Source organism: Hakea prostrata, chromosome 9, assembly GCF_041222555.1.
Source record: "Hakea prostrata isolate BN-2017 chromosome 9, UWA_Hpros_2, whole genome shotgun sequence".
Lineage (NCBI taxonomy): Eukaryota > Viridiplantae > Streptophyta > Magnoliopsida > Proteales > Proteaceae > Hakea > Hakea prostrata.
In genome coordinates, this window is record NC_142608.1 from 5,237,306 (window position 1) to 5,251,623 (window position 14,318).

The window sequence follows — 14,318 nt, forward strand, 5'->3', positions numbered from 1 at the left end:
TTCTCTCCAAAAATGCTGTCACAAAAGGTGGAAGCCTGATGCTGATGAGGTTATCGATGTATTTTCCTTTATATTTTCAAAAATCAAAAGCCCTTACTCTCGTCTCTTGCTCTCGTATCTCTTGTCTGTCGTCTGTCTCGTCTCTCTCAAGCCTAAGCAAGTTTAGTCTCTGCAACCGATCTCTCTTCGACTAAAGACGTGTGTCTGCAACCCACTTCTTCATCTTCGTTCAACTGCGAGTGGAGGTATTTTCCACTTCCTTATCTCATGGTAGTGGATTCCTGTGATTCTTCTTCTTCTGTATCTCTTGCCGTGATGCTTTACTGCAGGTCATGTGTTGGCTGTTACTTCCTCTTTGTTTCTGTTATGTGGGTTCAGTTGATTTTATAAAGTAAACCTTGACTGAGTATTTAATTTGAATCTCAATGATTCAAAGAATGAATGATCGTCTATGAGGAAAGGAACCTATTGTTAAGTTGTGAGGGATTTACTTACAAATAATTTAAGAATAATTTCTTGGTGTTCCCTTGCTTGTTCCTCGTTAAAAAATCACGAGCCAGAGTTCTTTATTAAACCTGTTATGTGGGTTCAGTGATGCAAGGACAGTTAGCTAGAGACAATTTAGTGATCAATCAGAAATTATTATGGAAGAGTTAGATGGGACTGGAAAATTAATATAACTGACCTCTTCTACTGTAGGATTTACTCTCCAAAATTGAGAATGATCCAATAGATGGATCTGCAAAATTTCTGTTCAACAAAAATTAGTAACTATGGAACCAGAATGACACGGCAGTAGCTTAGGATCAACTAATCAGATCGAACTTTTAATCTGGTAGAATAGAATAAAACTGTTGTAAGAGTACAATAACATATCAAAACTTTACCTCATATCCAAGGGCCATATAAGCCATCAACTTATACTAGAGAGTGGCTGCTGCTTCACCACAGTAGCCATCAACTTCAAAATGAAGAACACCCAAACTAAATTTAGCCATAATATTCCTTGGGATTTCTTGGTTGCCTTAGGATTTGGCTAATGATATAGAGCTTGAACTGTTTCATTAACACCTGTGTTCGATGAGGGGAAGATTACAAAGCTTTTAGCGAGTGCTTTCTGTTCTCAAACTCAGGTGGAAGAGGATTGAAGTGTCAGGTTGACAGCTGATACTGGAAAAATACATCACCATAACTTCAACATGGACTCTGAGTCTGCTATTATTGGCGATAAAGGACCTAGGACCAGCCCTGTTTAGTTGAGGTAGGTTTGGTAGCAGTCAGCTGAACCATAGGTACTTTGTGATACTGATACCTTTTAAAGTTAATCAAGCTGGTAATTCAGTTTTCAAGTTCCTGACCTGTATCTGTTCTGTGGCTTATGGAATATTTGGTAGCTCTACTATATTATGCTAAACAATTGCAATCCTGATTTTACATTATCATTTCACACTTATCATTTGCCAAATCAATTGAGAATTCCTTTTTAGTTCCCTCTCTTCTGGTTAAGCTAACTAGTCTTTAAGAGGAAGGTGTTTTAAGATTTTCTATCTACTTCTGTTTATATTGAACTTCATAAGAGTTGGTCTTGCACTTTCATCTCAACCACCTGGTAAGTCAGAGTCTATACCTGCTGAGTTATTTGATTCCCCTGAATCAGATTTGAAACTGTTGAGAGAGGAGTGAGAGTAAATAGAAAGCAAGCATAGAAAGAAAACATGAAGCACAACTTTCAAATATTTTACTCCACTATTTATCTCTTTTCTTCTTTATAACCTTCAAAATTTAAGATCAACCAGACAAAATTAGGCATTACTACTAGGAAGCTGTACTCTGTATTAATCTACTTAATCATTATAAAACCAAAAAATCCACGTGCATCTGCACCTAAGCGTATATACTAGTGCCCTAAAAAGGAAGCGGGTGTAAGTCTCACTTAAAAAAAAAACAGTTTGCGCTACACTGCAGAGTTGTTTTCCTGTTTCAGAAACAACTTCAACCAAAAGTGTGCCCGATAAAAGAACCCCAACCGTTTCACTTATGTCTTCTCCCGTTACGAGAGGCACTTGAACGACTCTACAACTCCAACAGCAGATGAGGTTGTCCCTTCCTCTCAGCAACTCCTGATTTTTCTTCACAAGGTAGCTTCATTAATCTTTTTCTTCACTTTCACTTCACTCATCTTCTCTCTTTCACTACCTCTTTTTGGGATCGGACTATGTTCCTCACAATATTGTGTTTGGTCGATTTTTTTCAATGTGGCTCTGCTTCTCTCTTTGTTGCTGTGTTTCAGTGCTTTTTTCTTCCGGATGATTATCTTGCAGTTGCTTTTTTCTTTTGTTTTCTTCGGTGGGTTGGGATGGATAAGAAGAATGTGCAATCCCCAACCCCTATATCCTTAATTCTTTTGTCTGAAAGAAAGAATGTGCAATCCTCGATTTTGGGACTAAGTATGATTAATCTTTCTGAAAGATAATATGGTGACTCTACGGCCTGATAATTAGTGATCTGTCTCTGTTCATTTCGTGAAAGTCTATTTTCTGGACTGTTAATATTTTTTTTGTTTCAATGTTTTGTGCTTCTTCTGCCTTACCATTGATGTATCAGATTTGTAGTGAAATTACAACCTTATGCAGGAGAAAGGAATCTTTATTCTAGCCACATTTTACTTCATCGTCGATTCTTTTCAACTTTTAACTTTTTAAAGCTAAATTATTTGACTTGTTCATTGCATGTTAATTCGTGGATTTATTCCAAAGTTCCTTGTTTTGAGATTCAAAAGGTTAATGTGTAACATGTAATAAGAAGTTGACCTCTTTGAACTTGAATTAAGTTTGTAACTTGATTCATCCAATTGTCCTTTGGTATGCCTTTTTTTTTTTTTTTTACCCAAGGCAGTACTGCTTTATACCTTCAAAGAATTTAGTTTTTCTTTTAGCTACCCAGCATAGTAGTATGAAATGCCTTGGATTCAGAGTTCAGGGTATTATAGTTTTAATAAAATTCTAGGATGGAAATAATAGCAATTATTGCTACGGAACTCTGCTAGTGTTACTTGTGGACCTCAATTTGCTGATGTGTGGTCTTGAAAGCTTGTCAAAGTCTGTTTCCCCCTTCCATCTGCTCTGCTTGGGAGTCATTTGGATCTGGTGCGAGTTTACAACTGAAAATGTCTTCTCTTGTCTGGTTCCATGGATGATCCCATGATGCAACAATTTCATAGTAAACGGAGGGTTTTTGTGGCCAATCTAGTACACCCTTGGGAGTTTAGATAATCTAATTATCAGATCACATGGCCTACCTCCGATAGTAGTCTTTCCTTGCATTCTTAGCCATTATATTAGTGGCCAACTGGTGTATTTTTTGATCAATTGGATCTGCTGGACCGGGGGCTTATATTCAGATCCTAAACCCATATCAGGTTTATTCTCCCATCCAATTTGTGAGTTTCAGTTCAAATCAATGAAGCTGTGCCTTATGATTAAGGTTGAAAATTATATAAAAACTAGACCAACTTGGATTGCTGGAAATACAAAGAAAATGTTGCTGTAGAAGGTGAGCCATATGGTAGGTTGAAATCTTAAACTGGACTTAGTGGTTAATCCGTAGTTTCTTATATGTTTTACCAAGTTGGAAAAGGCTTTGTTATAATCAAAATAAAGTCTGATACAAGGTGACAACGAGGATCTTAACGATCAACAGGGATTCCCTTTCCTCCTAACCAAAGCTAGAACCCAGCCGTCATCTTCTCCGTCTTATTCATCTTGGAATCTCCTGGTAGTGGAATAGTGAGAAGCTGAGCTGTTAAGGTCGGTGAAATAAATAGTTTTTTCTCAATTGTATTCTTCTATGTTGATATAATTTTTTCTTGTTTCATCTTTCCCCAAAATTTATCAGATGGGCTTTTTTTCCATATAGTATTCTATATATCTAGAGCTGCGCTCATGTATCTATATTTGTTTTAATCAATTGAATTGTTAGTGGTGAATTCAATTGAATCCTCATTTCTGAAAACTATCAATCTCGTTTTTGTGTACAATGAAAACAGAGAACAAGCAAAAGACTCAGCTTGTATAAGGCTATCAGCTATGTTTCTCAATGGAACTTCCTTTTAGTCCATAACAAAATAGACGCTGTTACAGCTTCTTATAGTTATTTGTGGAACTTCATTGTTCATTTTAGTTTGTATTGTGTGGGTTAAGTTTCAAATCATCTATTTGATTACTGATAACCCCTTTTGGGTGTTGTTTTTGATGTTGGTTTGAGGAAGTGGTGAGTGTTGCATACCTACATTTTTTGTCTTTGAGAATCCCTTTTGTAATTCAAAGTGCAACGCTATGGTATGGGTGGTATATCTTAATTCGTTTTACCCATGTATGTGAGGTAAGGTTTCTCTTCCACATTTATATACTCTCTGATGGGCATGTATTTTTGTTGGTCTTGTAAAGATTATTGAGAAGAGTGGTTACCATATTTATTGGGAAAAAAAAAGCCCTAAGTTGTTATTCTTCTTTTATAGAGCTCATTTTATAATTTTGTTTCGAGAAACAGATTTTGCCAAACACCTACTACTGCTGAAAACATTTCCAAAACCAACTTCTATCATATGCCTATAGAAGTGTTTCCTGGAACAAAAACATGAAGAAGTGTTTTTGGTGCTTGTTAAAGCAAAACACTAGAACCGTCATTGAAAGGACTCAATATGGTCACCTCTTTTGTTTTTTGTTTTTTCTATCTTGCTTGGGCTTACTTTTTTTAATTTTAATCTTCAATTGAATTTAATATTACTGATGTTATTCTAGCTATTTCTCTTTTCCTGTTTATTTATTTATTATTATTATTTTTTAAGAGGTATTCCTTATTTCTAATTTGTCATTTTGGTGACTATGGTTTCATAGTTTCATTTGGGTAGAAATGGTGGGACTATCTGTTGGAGAGAAACATTTCATACAGGGTGGTATTGCTCAAGACCTTCGCACCGACGGTCGAAAAAGATTAACTTACCGACCTATATCTGTTGAAACTGGAGTCATTCCTCAGGTGAGTAGTCTTCATTCTCATGGTTGTTGATATTCGGACTTTCTCATTTTTCACATTATGTTTGGCTTTCATTATTGGTTGACCAAATTATGATTGGTTTCCATTGAAATCATCCTTAAATTCTTTTGTTGGCTACTTATAGGCAAATGGTTCGGCTAGAGTTAGAATGGGTACCACTGATGTCATTGCCAGTGTGAAGGTATTTCCTAATCGAGACTGCCATCTTTTTTTATGCTTTCTAGATAAGTTTGTAAAATGATTTTATATTGGGAAATCTTCTATTAGTCCCCTATGCTTATCATCTATGTACTTGGATCTTTGAGTTCAAACTTTTACATCTGATTCCCCAAAAAAAGAGATATCCTACCTCTCCTTCTTCCCTATCAACTTAAAGTACCCAAATTACTCTGCCACAAAACCATAATTCAGTCTTCCAATTTATTTTTTTATTTCTAGAAGTATCTGCCACTTCTTCTGTCTCCATAGCTCCCATTCCTAGCTGTTGCTCCCTCACCTTTGCCTACTGCTGCCACCTGTTCTGCTCCTCTTGAGGGTAGTGGTATAACACAGCCCCAACCCCCCCCCCCTCTCAAAAAAAAGGGGGGTGGGGGGTCCATATCATGTGCTCCCCTGATGTTGATAGAGAATAATTTCACCGCACATGTTGTGTGGGGCCCACATCTGAATACTAATAGAATAATTTCAAGGTGGGACTGCAGTGGGCCCCACACAAATGTGTGGTGAAAAAGTATCATGGGAGTATCAGTGGAGGGGATCCAGACTCGGGGGAAGGGGGGTTGTCCCACCTCATAAGCTTTTTTAAAGGTGGCACCAGTGGAGAGGGTGGGGGACCGGGGGTTAGTGTTATACAGTACCCTCAAGGGGAAGTGATCCCAACTCCTGCTGCCACCCCCGACACTGCTTTCCTCAAATCTAGTCCCACTGCCTTAGCCCCTTGCTTTTAAAAGCCCAATGATGGTGTGGTGAATAAGATAGTTGACAGGAGTAACCAAGAATAAAGAAGAGATTCTGCAGTAAATTTCTGAAAAGCTCAATTTAGATCAATACCAATAGTTTACAAGAGTAACCAAGAATAAATAAGAGATTCTGCAGTAAATTTCTGAAAAGCTCCGTTTACCCTCTGCCAGAAACTTCAATGGAAATTTGCTGCTGATCAATATCTACTTGTGAGATTTCCTGACTGTGTGGATGTGATCTAAATTCTAAAATATACCACATAAAACTTCAACAGTAGTGAAATATGTCAGAGCTGTATTCTCATGGAAGAAGAACAGTAAGCAAAAGCTCGCCTTTCACAATGAACGTGGGTTTCACTGAAAATGCTGAAAACCAAGAAGGAAAAGTGGGAACCTTGAGAACCCCCTACTGGTTCTCAGTAGAGTTGGGGGTAGGATGAAGGTTGAAGAGAGAGTGGAAGCACTAAACATACTGATTAAACAAACAACTAAAACGACTACCACATAGCAGAAAAAGCGATTAAACTAAAGACAACTAAAACATAGCAGAAACAGAAACTAAACTACTAAAGAGACTTAAACTCAAACTACTGATCCTCCATTCTTTGAATTGCTAGGTAAGAACGGACTTCTCCATTGTGATTAAAGCAGTAACCCCATACACGAATCCTTCGTATCTGCCCCGGGGGAAGGAATACCGAGAAACAACCTTATCTCCCTAAATCCAGTGAGATAACTAGATAAGGATCAAGCAAACGAGTATTTATAAAATGGCGGCCAAGAAAACTCTAAAGTTCTTCTAAATTTCTCGCAACACTGTCACCTCCACCTGGTCTGGATGACCGTCTTGTCTGATCCTCTTCCAATAACTAGGGTCCACGTTAATAATGAACATACATCTTTTGTGGCTGCTAGCTAGTGATTCATAAAGAAAAGCGTTTTAAAGAGAAATTGAAGTTCACATTATCATCAGATGATTAAACTGCATGTTCAATTCTTAGGGATAAATAAGTTCGAATGTGGAGAAAATGTTTACTTGTTCTTAGTTTGTATTTCCATTGTAAAGGAAAATATTCTCTGACATATATGGATAGAAAAATTTTGAGTATAGGGGAAAAGTAAACCGTGCATGGTTGAAATTCATTGCGAATAAGTATAGTATTGTTGTCGATCAAGTACAAGAAAATAGGAGATTAGGACCATTAATGTAAAAGGACCATAAAAGAAAATTTCACATTATCAAACATAATTAGGTTCTACATTAATAATGAAGACAATCAAAGTCTTTTTGCTTAACCTTCCTTGATCACCTTGAAATTCAAAAACTGAATTTCCATCAACGTGAAATTGTACTTTTCTCAAAGATGATAGTTCCATAGATTAAAAGTCAATGCTTCATAATGAAGCACGATAGTTCTAAAGAGGAAAATAGGAGTTCACATTATAGTATGTTATTGTGAAATAAATACTGTCATGTGAAAGATAGGTTTTTCCCCCTTTCTGAAACTCAAATAGAAAATCAAAATAAATTTCTCTCTTTTTCTTTCTATGTTAGCATTTTGTATGGAAGTTTATTTATAGTCCGTGGTTTCATTTTTAGTTTTTTGGGCCTTGCCCAAATCAGACCATGTATAAAAGCCTCCAACTCAGCCTCAAAGTTGGTCTTCTCATTCAAGTAAGTGCTGAAATTAAACACTACAACAACTAATTCATTCCGGAATACCCCTCCAGCTCCTGCCTTGCCTGGATTATCCAAAGATCACCCATTGTCACGCCCCCAATTACTAGAGTTAGGTGGGGCCCATGACACCTAAACATGGTTGTCAAAGTGTCCGCTTAGGTGGCAAGGCGGTTTTTGAACCGCTTAGGACCTAGTGACATAGGACCTATTTTGTGCTCCGAGGGTGTTGGCCCCACACCCCTGCGCCCGTCGGCAACAGAATGGGAAGCATGAGCCGTACTCAACATCAAGAATCAATGAATTAGTAAATGCCTAGGCGGACGTTTTGACAACCATGGTTTGATGAGATGAACTTATGTTTGTGTTCTTTTTTTTGAATAAACTTTCATAATTATGATTCTTGAATTTTTGTTTTTTATTTTTTTATGAATGTGATTATTGAATATTTGTTTAGCTTATTATAGAAATTAGTTTTATTGAAACTTTTGTATTAAAACAGAGGGCAATTATAATGTCAGATTATCTGATGGCAACTATTACATGTAATTATACTAACTATAGACTCTAATATTACAATATTATTTAAACATCGGTACCATCTTATACGAAACCTCAAATTATAACCCTTGAATTGAGATGAGTAAGCTACTGGACTTTAACAGGAACTTGAGCTTTCAATCATTTCCTTGGACTACAATATCCTTACCCTTGTCTTAAGTTTGATTATCTGTTTACAATAAGGGGGAAAATGAGCTAAACTAGCCCGGTGAATCATATAACACAACCATGCTATAGACACGAAACAACATGGGAATAAATATTAACATGCTCATACGTTAAAATCTAACCATTTCCTTTGTAGAGAATACATTTTATGAGAAAGCATCATTATCTCTTTTTAGAAATCCTTTCACAAATTTTCATTTCTGTTTCTCTAACATTATATGTCATAACTCTACAGGATCTAGGTTCATAGTCAATCCATAACAATTATAGAACACAACATAATCCAAGAGCAAGAAAGGAAAATAGAGTATACAACAACAACAATAAGCCTTGTCCCAACTAAATGGGCTACATGGATTCTTGCCCTCCAATTAGTTATGTTCGAGGCCATGCTAGATACAAGGCCTAAGCTATATATATCCTTTCTCACCGCTTCTTCTAAGGTTATCTTAGGTCTACCCCTAGCTCTTCTAGTTCCTTCAATTTGGATTATATCACTTCTCCGTATAGGGGCATTTATTGGTCTCCGTTGAACGTGGTCGTGCCACCTCAAACAACTTTCTCGAAGCTTATCACTTATGGAAGCAACTCCCAGACCAACTCTAATATGATCATTTCTTATCTTATCCATCCTAGTTTTGCCACTCATCCATCTTAGTATCCTCATTTCTGCTACATTGAGTTTATCCATATGATTCTTTTTAACAACCCAACACTCTGCACCGTACATCATAGATGGTCGAACAACGGTCCTATAAAATTTTCCCTTAAGCTTTAATGGAATACGCCGATCACATAAGACCCCGGACGCACCTCTCCCCTTCATCCACCCTATTTTAATTCTTTGGGAAACCTCATCCTCTAAATCACCTCTTTTACTTATGATTGAACCTAGGTACCTAAAACAATCACTCTGAGGAATCTCTTTATCGTCAAGTATCACCACCTCATCATCAGCCCGATCATGACTAAAGTTACAAACTAGATATTCTGTCTTCGATCTGCTAAGTTTAAAGCCTTATGATTCCAAAGCTACTCTCCATGATTCTAATTTGGTATTAATCCCCACTTGGGTCTCATCAATCAACACAATATCATCCGCAAAAAGCATACACTAGGGGACCTCATCTTGAATGTTTTTGGTTAATTCATCCATTACCAGTGCAAATAGATATGGGCTTAAAATTGACCCTTGATGTAGCCCAACTGTTATCGGGAATTCATTACTTTGCCCCCCACTGTTTTAACACTAGTCACCGAACCATCATACATATCCTTAACTATATCTACATATTTACTTGCAACACTTCTCTTCTCTAGTACTTGCCAAATTAACACTCTAGGGACTCTATCATAAGCTTTTTCTAGGTCAATAAATAACATATGAAGGTCTTTCCTACATTTTCTATACATAGATTGTATCAAATGTTTAAATATTAAGTATTATTACAGTTATCCATAGATTGCAATTCAAAGTCAATTAAAAATAAATCAAAGTTAAAAAGAAGTAATCGTTCAACATCGAAAGTCTAATTATTATTGAGGAGAAGTCAAGAATTTAAGTATTGAACATAAGTAAGTAAAAGCTCGCCTTTCACAATGAAAATGGGTTTCACTTGAACATGTAGAAAACCGAGAAGGAAAAGTGGGAACCTTGAAAACCCCTGACTGGTTCTTGGTAGATTTGCTTCTTCCCCTGTTTTAAAAGCTCTGCGTGGAGGGGGAAATGGCTGCAAGAGGGGTGGAGTGGTTTAATTGAAAGCAGTTCTCTCATGGATTAAGAGTTTTAGAGGGAAAAAATTGAGGATCTTGACTTGAACCCATTGACCCTGGTTTGACCACACCTTATGATCCAGATCCCATGAAAGCATCTTCAAATAGCAGCTACAAACTGCTGATTAATTTGCTGGCCATCTAAACTTAACTTCTTGTGAAAAAAAGGAGAAGGCTACACGGGATAAGAACCCAAAATAATTATTTTACAAAAAAAATATGAGGGGGTTTTAAGCAACAGGCCAAGGTGTAGGGGCACCTGGGCAAGGGGAACTACAGACAAAGAAGAAGTGGGATATGCTTTTGTAATTAAAATCTTAAAAGAGATAGAAAGATTGAATTGTTGGAGGGCAACTTGGATATTTAAATTTATAGGGTTGAAGGAGAGGTAGGAGTTTGCTTTTTTCTGGGGAGTTAGACGTAAAAGTTTGAGTAAATGGGGGGTTTAAGTATAGGGGAGTGAGAAATTTCCCTTATACATTCTACTGGTCCTTAAAATTATTGTTCATTTGGATAAAGGTCTTCTTTAGCTTCAAAAGTGAAATCTACTCAGGGAATTTCCTGCTTTGCTAATTGTAGAGACTTTAGTATTTTCATATATGAAAAGAAATTTAGGTGTATTATTAAAAAAAATAAAAAAAAAAAAGATTTTTTGGGGGGGGATAAAACAAACCCCCCCCCCCCCCCCCCCCCCGGGGGGCCCCCGGGGGGGGGCCCGGGGAGAAAAGAGGGGGGCCCCGGGGGGGGGGGCACACCCCCCTAACGATGTATATTGGCAGGCTGAACTTGGAAAACCAGATCTGCTTCAACCTGACAAAGGCAGGGTCATCATAAATGTTGATTGTAGTCCCACAGCTGCACCTGTATTTGAGGTTGGTGGATCTATGTCTTTGTAGTAATTTTTGTTGTTTCCTTTTGAAATTTAAGTTCAGTTGGCTTACCATGTTAGTCCTGAGAAATGAAGATGCTAAACTGTTGCACAATTGGGATTTAGGAAATTAAATTTGTATGCCGATTATGTGTTATATTAAAGTTATTCCTACCTTTGAACAGATCATGTGTTTGTGTGTCAGGGTGAAAAACTTGAAGCAGTGAGCAAAGTTTTTTTTTTCTTGGTGGGGCCAGACACATCAGATCAAATGTATTGAAAACCTAGAAGATAAAACAAAATTCTTGAAAGCAAACTCACTGGAATATTGTCAGCATTTTATCTCCAAAAGGGATTTATTTGCGAGATATTTTCTTGTAGAGATTCTCACTTGATCTAGTTCGAAGACTCCCACATTTTGGGTTGCATACTTATTCCAAATATATATTTTTCCTGGTTGTTGTGCTATTAAGGATAGTTTCAAGAGCATAGACGGCAAGTGAAGGTGTTAAAGAGATGAAGAACTGAGAATGGTCGTCTTCTTGCCTTATGAATGTGGCCTCTTCGATGGGCAAGTCATAATACCAACCTTTCCTTGATTGAAAAGCAACTAAGAGGTCAAAAGATGTTTTGCATCAGACAAAATCAACTGCTATATGGACAACAAATCTTCTAATGCATGAGTTGTGTGGGGTTGTAACTAAATAGTAGGTTCTATGAAGTGAATTCCCTTTCTCTCTCTGAAGCAGGAAAGACATGAATTGCATGGATTCATGACTAGATGATAGGTATGTTTTGGAGAGTAATAAGTTTTTTCTGCTCCACTGACATATAATATTGAATGATTACTTGAGATATAATTAGAGATCCAAAAACTTTTAATACCAAGTACAGTGCAGTGAACAATACAAATTGTTTATTACATAGACCCCCCAGTACAGTGCAATACAGCAATTATTCCAGTTTTATTGCAAGGAACTAGGAATGAGATTCTAGTTTGGTATATGGACTTGTTCTAGAGAAGTGGATATCTTATACCTTCTTGTAGACGAAACATGATTGTCTTCTGTTGTAGAGTAAACCTGTCCTTTTAGTTATTTGGTTAATCATCTCATCTTGCTGAACACAGGGCAGAGGAGGTGAAGAGTTGTCGACAGAACTCTCAGTTGCACTGCAGAGATGCTTATTGGGTAGTAAAAGTGGAACAGGTACAACTGTCAGTAGAAGTGAGACAAGCAAGAAAGGCCCTAGATATGTTTCTCTTTCTGGAGATCACAACCTGCTTGAGTCTTTTTTCTTTTCCTTGATATAGTTGTACATCTTGTTTTTCTTGATTAAGTCTATAGAGGTCACAATATATGTTTCATAGGGGCTGGCATCAACCGTTCATCTCTAATAGTTGTGGAAGGAAAAGTATGCTGGGACCTTTACATTGATTGCCTTGTTGTCAGTTCTGATGGGAATTTGCTGGATGCCTTAGGTGCTGCAATCAAGGTAAGCCGTTAATTTTTCAATTCTGGTAAAACACAGTTGTTGGTTTTCATGACTTTTCCAGTTCCTACGTTCTGCAATCAAGTTAAGCCATTGAATGATTTGTGTGGGGGGAAAATTCTCGATGGGTGAGGATTCTGCCCGTGCCCAGATGCAGATGGAAGGTGAACTGACTGTCTTGCCCCCAAGATGCCTCTATGTGTCTTTCCTTGCCATGTTCCAACTCAGAGACCACACTTCCAAAAATCTTTTTATTCTTCCCTGATCTTTTCTAATGTTTGTTTTGTTAAGGCTGCATTGAGCAATACAGGAATCCCGAAAGTCAATGTTGCAGCAGCTGCCTCTGCGGATGAACGGCCAGAAGTTGACATAAGTGATGAAGAGTTTTTACAGTTTGACACCTCTGGCATCCCAGTAATTATAACTTTAACCAAGGTGAAACCAAAAGAAATAAATAAATAAGTTTCTTCTTTTTTCCCCAATTTCTGTGGGTCTCTAATATCACCACAATAGGGTCTTCTTGTTAGTTTCTTGTCAATAAAATTTGCTTGTTCTTCTAGGTTGGTAGACACTACATTGTTGATGCAACCTCAGAAGAAGAATCCCAGATGAGCTCAGCAGTCTCTGTTTCTGTCAATAGGAATGGGTATATATGCGGGCTAACCAAACGAGGGGGTGCAGGTTTAGACCCTAGTGTAATCCTTGACATGATTTCGGTTTCAAAACATGTGAGTGAACAGCTAATGAACAAGTTGGATTCTGAGATTTCAGCTGCAGAAGCTGACGAAGTTGAGTCATGGTACGGTTGTAACCTTTGATCTCAGTAGCACTTGATTGCCTGTTGGATCATTAAATATTTGTTACTAACTTGTGCTTTACTTGAAACAGAATGCTTAACCTGGTTCAGTGTTGGCTTGAATTTTCTCAATTCATAAGCTCAAGGATCTTGCTACCGATATGTTCTTCGGGAAGAGCTGACCTTAGCTTGAATGGCTGCATCACTTTGATGATTGCGATGGGCTCGGCTTAGAGACTTGGGGTTGTACTCTTGTATTTCTGTACTTCAAGAGTGTTGAACAGCATCAAAAGTTTTTGGGCTCAATTGGTGGCTCCACCTTTGGAATGCATGGCATCACACCCTGTATGGTTCATACATTTTACTCATTTGGAGGGTCAAAATTTTAACTGCTGGTTGGGTTGTACACTACATACTGTTTGTGAGGTCATTACTGTCTATCAAAATGATACCACGGAGGTATTCCTGTTGGTCAGGTATGATGATATCATAGATTGTCAAATTCTGGAATTTTATTGAATTATTAGCACCGCTGCTTGTACCTTAACCTTGATTAGCCAAACCTAGCCCTTGCCCACCCGGATTCATAGTTAGTAAATATGCTTATCAGTTGCTGTCGTATTAATACACGTATCCAAACATATAATTGAAGAGACGAACACTTTCCATGTATTAAGCATACACTTGTTGTCGTACCTGATGTTGAAACCACCACATATTAATTTCCTTATAAATTACCAAAGAAAAAATTTACTTATAAATTACCGTTTTAATTGGTGTATTAATCGGTTTATTGATTTGTTTTATACTGTATTTGGATAAATAAAAGGCCAAAAGGTTCATGAAAAATCCGTAATAAACCTTGTATGTATTTACAAAAGTCTCCATTCGTTATTGTCTCCATTTTCCTCTTCATGTTTCGTCTTCATAAACAAGCCACAAAACTTGCAACTTGCTCATTGTCAATCT

General features: G+C 37.3%; 1 protein-coding gene across 1 annotated transcript; it reads left to right on the top strand.

The window, feature by feature from the left end:
• On the top strand, window positions 1-14,081 carry LOC149004228 (uncharacterized). The gene is made up of 9 exons (XM_089168926.1): window positions 1-245; window positions 4,896-5,037; window positions 5,180-5,236; window positions 10,974-11,066; window positions 12,192-12,270; window positions 12,432-12,556; window positions 12,845-12,988; window positions 13,114-13,352; window positions 13,442-14,081. Coding segments are annotated over exons 2-9 (864 nt in total). The 5' UTR covers window positions 1-245; window positions 4,896-4,911; the 3' UTR covers window positions 13,443-14,081.
• Window positions 14,082-14,318: the final 237 nt, after the last annotated feature.

Coding starts and splice junctions, on each gene's coding strand:
- LOC149004228 (XM_089168926.1), top strand. CDS start 4,912: ATGGTGGGACTATCTGTTGGAGAGAAACATTTCATACAGGGTGGTATT. Junction 5,237..10,973: donor ATGTCATTGCCAGTGTGAAG/GTATTTCCTAAT, acceptor GTATATTGGCAG/GCTGAACTTGGAAAACCAGA. Junction 11,067..12,191: donor CAGCTGCACCTGTATTTGAG/GTTGGTGGATCT, acceptor TGCTGAACACAG/GGCAGAGGAGGTGAAGAGTT.